Genomic DNA, 3858 nt, shown 5'->3' with positions numbered 1-3858 from the left:
TTGTGTCTTGTTTTTATTGATTATTCCGCTGTTTTACTCTTGTCGATTTTCGAATCTGAAACGCGTGAAAGCCACGAGAGCTATTCACCTCCCCTCTAGCGCTTCTCGATCCAACACTAGTGACAGGGGTATCCCATTCACGGACATCTAGGATACTTCCTTGAAAAGAGAGGTAATTCCTCCACAAGGAAGTAAGAAACCAAACCAAACCCCTATTCTATCCTTAATGATACCGACCAGATTTGCATTCTTGTGATCTATCGAGGCGCCCTAGTGACAGGAGTTAAATGTAACATGATTTCACAGGGAGATTATCTGTTTAGTGCTTAGGGGTAGTGACTATAACTTTCGACAAGTACATGTTGATTGACAATGAGGAAAGGATAGAACATGATGCATTAGTTACCACCACAACGAAACTGAACTCTTAGAGCTCTTCCCAAACCAAGTAAAACTCTCTTTCTCTTGCCAGTTCTCACATCTACTTCCCAAGTTCTTTTCTTCTCAAGAAACAGTTCACTTACAACCATCGGTAGTTTAGCTAATTCTATGTAAACAATCACTAGTGTTTATAACCAGTTCTCATGGGATTGATAATCTTTTATTACTGACGACGTATCCGTGCACTTGCAGAAGCGTAATAAGTTTTTGGCATCGTTGTCGGGGATTGCGCTTATAACATTAGTGATAATCATATTGGATTAGACTAGACCTTATTTTTTTATTATTTCACTCTACTTTTTGCATTTTTATAAAAAAAAAAAGAAAAAAAATATATACATATATATATTTTAACTCTTTCTTTTATTCTGCACTTGGATTATTCAATATTCTTTTATATATACTTTTGTATGCGAAGAGCTAATCTTTCAGGAAAACTTCTGTCGTTCGATCCAGAAATTGATAGAACTTTCCTGAGGAGAAGAAACTTGCAAAAACTCCAAGCAGAACAAGAAACTTCAGAAATGGCTGACAAGCTTTTGAAGGACTACGCAACACCTTATGCACGAGGGCTTCGGTCTAGCATCACCCGACCACCAATTGAAGCTAACAATTTTGAAATCAACCCTACAGTGATCCACATGGCTCAGTAAAATCAATTTGAAGGAGGGCCGCACGATGATCCCAATCATCACTTGGAGCTTTTTTATAAAATCTGTAGTATTATGAAAGTGAACGGGGTCCCTCCAGAAACAGTAAGGTTACTTCTTTTTGGATTTTCCTTGAAAGACAGAGCCAAGCAGTGACTTAATTCTTTACCAGCAAACAACATTATATCTTGGGAGCAGTGTGAGCAAAAATTTCTGGACAAATTTTACCCGTAAAGTAAAACTACACACATAAGGAATTTAATTGCAAGCTTCAAACAAGCAGGCTCAGAATCATTATTCGAAGCATGGGATAGATTCAAGAGTATGCTGAGATAGTGCCCCCATCATGGCCTCGAGAAATGGTTGGTGCTACACACGTTCTACAATGGAATCAATTATCACACAAAGGTATTCCTCGATTCTGCGGCAAGAGGGGTGCTGATGAACAAGAGTCTTGATGATGCTGAAGACATAATAGAGAATGTGGCCCAGAATCATCAGCAGTGGGCAACCGAAAGATCTGGAGGTTCCTTTTCTGGGAATCCAATAAAGGCATCAGGAAAATTTGACGTAGATGTAGTCACCCTCATGTCTACAAGGTTGGATGCTCTGGCCAAGAAGCTTGAGACCATGGGGAACAACACAACCAATGCAATAGTGTGTGTGTGCGAAACTTGTGGAAGTTCAGATCATGCTCGAGATACTTGCCCCCTCGGGCCAATACAAGCACAAATACATCAACTTAAATAATGTGATGCGATAGTTGGTTATAACCAAAGGCAAAATAATCCCTACTCCAGCAAATACAACCCTGGGTGGAGGAACCATCCAAATTTTTCTTATCGAGGAAATCAAGATCAAGAACCAGCAAAGCCAAGCTACCAACCTAGGCAACAAAACCACCAATCTGGACCACAAACTTATCAACAACAATAACCTTCACAACTATCCAGAATTGAAAAGATACTTGAAGAAGCTCTCTTTGAGCAAAAAAAAGATGAAGGATGAAATCAAGTAATTGAATCAAAGAATGGAAAATTCTGAAAAGCATCAAAAGATGCAAGATAGCCAAATTGCTCAGATAGCCCAGTCCTTTTCAAGAGCATCGGGAGCATTTCCGAGAAAGCCCGACATAAACCCGGTGGAACATTGCAACCGCATTGAGCTGAGGAGCGGACGGACTTTGGGAGATCCCCAAATGGGTGCTCAGAAAGGAATTGATTCAGAAGAAGAGCTATCTCCCCTCATGCCTAATTTAGTTCAGAACAAGGATAGGGAGGAGATTACCAAGAAGGTTGAAGGGACCCTTCCACTTCCCCCACAAAGTCAGACGATTCCTTTCCCTCAAAAGCTAATAACATCCCAAAAAGATGAAGAGTTCCACCGATTCCTTAAGAAGATTAAAGAAATCTGCATTGATGTACTTCTAATAGATGCACTGCACCAAATGCCGAAATTCGCCAAATTTTTAAAAGGTATTCTTTCTAACAGAAGATATAAGGGCAACTTCGAGATTGCAACATTGACGGAGAAGTGCAGCGCTTTTCTCATGGAAAACCCCCCCCCCCCCCCCCAAGCTCAAGGATCCAGGAAGTTTTCTATACTGTGTAAGATCGGCTCTGAGCTCATACACAAGGCTTTCTGTGACGTAAGAGTGAGTGTCAGCCTACTTCCATACTCGTTATTCAAGAAACTAGGACTCCAGAACATCAAACTTACTACTATGGTACTACAATTGGCTGACCATTCATGTAGATACCTAATGGGCATAGTGGAGGATTTAGGGTTTAGGGTTTCCAGAACATCAAACTTACTACTATGGTACTACAATTGGCTGACCATTCATGTAGATACCCAATGGGTATAGTGGAGGGCGTGCCAGTAGAGATAGGTGGATGCATCGTTCCCGCAGATTTTGTTGTCCTGGATATGGAAGAGGATCCCAAGATCCCAATCATCCTAGGAAGACCATTCCTTGCCACCGCTGGAGCCCTCATCGATGTGAAATGTCACAAATTATCCCAAGAGATTGATAAAGAAAGGTTAGAATTCGATTTATCTGATTCTCCTAATTGCATCTCTTCTTTTCAGAAAAATGCTAGCAAGTTGAATGTACACAAAGCTGAGGAATGCAGTTTCCATGGGAGGCCGCAATAAAAAGTATATTTGTCCTGCATGAGTGAAACTGAAGGCACAAACTGGAGCATTAACCCTAGGAGGAGAGTCATGCTTCCATGGGTTTAGTCCATATTAACTGATACGGGGTCGAGCTAAAGATCTAAAACAAGCACTTCTTGGGAGACAACCCAAGAGTTTTGTTTTAATTCGTTATCCATTTGTTGTTCTTTTAGTTCAATCAAGTATTTTTATTCTTGGATCTTTGTTTTCAGGGTGTGCATTAGCCTCCACGAGCTGGTCGTGATCGTTTCATGGGTGTGGGGGCGTCAGAGGGGTCAAAAAGGAGGAGAGCGAGACACTACGCGCGTAAGGGAGTTGACCGTGTGACTTCACATGGTCGTGCGAAGCTGACAGAGGAGGAAAGGTCACAGGCCGTGTGGCCTTTGCAGAGAAGGAACAATACACGACCGTGCAGATCTGGCACGATCGTGCAAAGCTACTCGAGGAGAAGAGTACATGGGCCGTGTCGATTGACACGACCGTGCAATCTGGGCCGAGAGGAGGAAAGAAGGGGTCGTCCCAATAGGCACGGCCGTGCGGCGACCCCATCAACCAGGCCGTGTCTTTAAAACATGGTCGTACCCTACCC

At 42.2% G+C, this 3858-nt stretch overlaps 1 protein-coding gene and 1 pseudogene across 1 annotated transcript; one reads left to right on the top strand and one right to left on the bottom strand.

The window, feature by feature from the left end:
- Positions 1 to 1372: 1372 nt before the first annotated feature.
- Positions 1373 to 1444, bottom strand: LOC122033133 (annotated as a pseudogene).
- A 677-nt stretch (positions 1445 to 2121) lies between these two features.
- LOC122031465 lies at positions 2122 to 3248 on the top strand. Its single transcript, XM_042590580.1, has 2 exons — positions 2122 to 2624; positions 2942 to 3248. Exons 1-2 carry the CDS (start codon positions 2122 to 2124, stop codon positions 3246 to 3248), a joined length of 810 nt encoding a protein of 269 aa, XP_042446514.1.
- The last annotated feature ends 610 nt before the right edge of the window (positions 3249 to 3858 follow it).

This window comes from Zingiber officinale, chromosome 11A (assembly GCF_018446385.1).
Source record: "Zingiber officinale cultivar Zhangliang chromosome 11A, Zo_v1.1, whole genome shotgun sequence".
Taxonomy (NCBI): Eukaryota; Viridiplantae; Streptophyta; class Magnoliopsida; order Zingiberales; family Zingiberaceae; genus Zingiber; species Zingiber officinale.
This window is presented reverse-complemented; position numbering and strand designations above follow the sequence as displayed.

Excerpts from the sequence above, each read along its gene's own strand:
- LOC122031465 (XM_042590580.1), top strand. The coding sequence starts at position 2,122 with ATGGAAAATTCTGAAAAGCATCAAAAGATGCAAGATAGCCAAATTGCT. Across the intron at positions 2,625-2,941 it reads ATTGCAACATTGACGGAGAA|ATACCCAATGGGTATAGTGG; the intron begins GTGCAGCGCTTT and ends CCATTCATGTAG.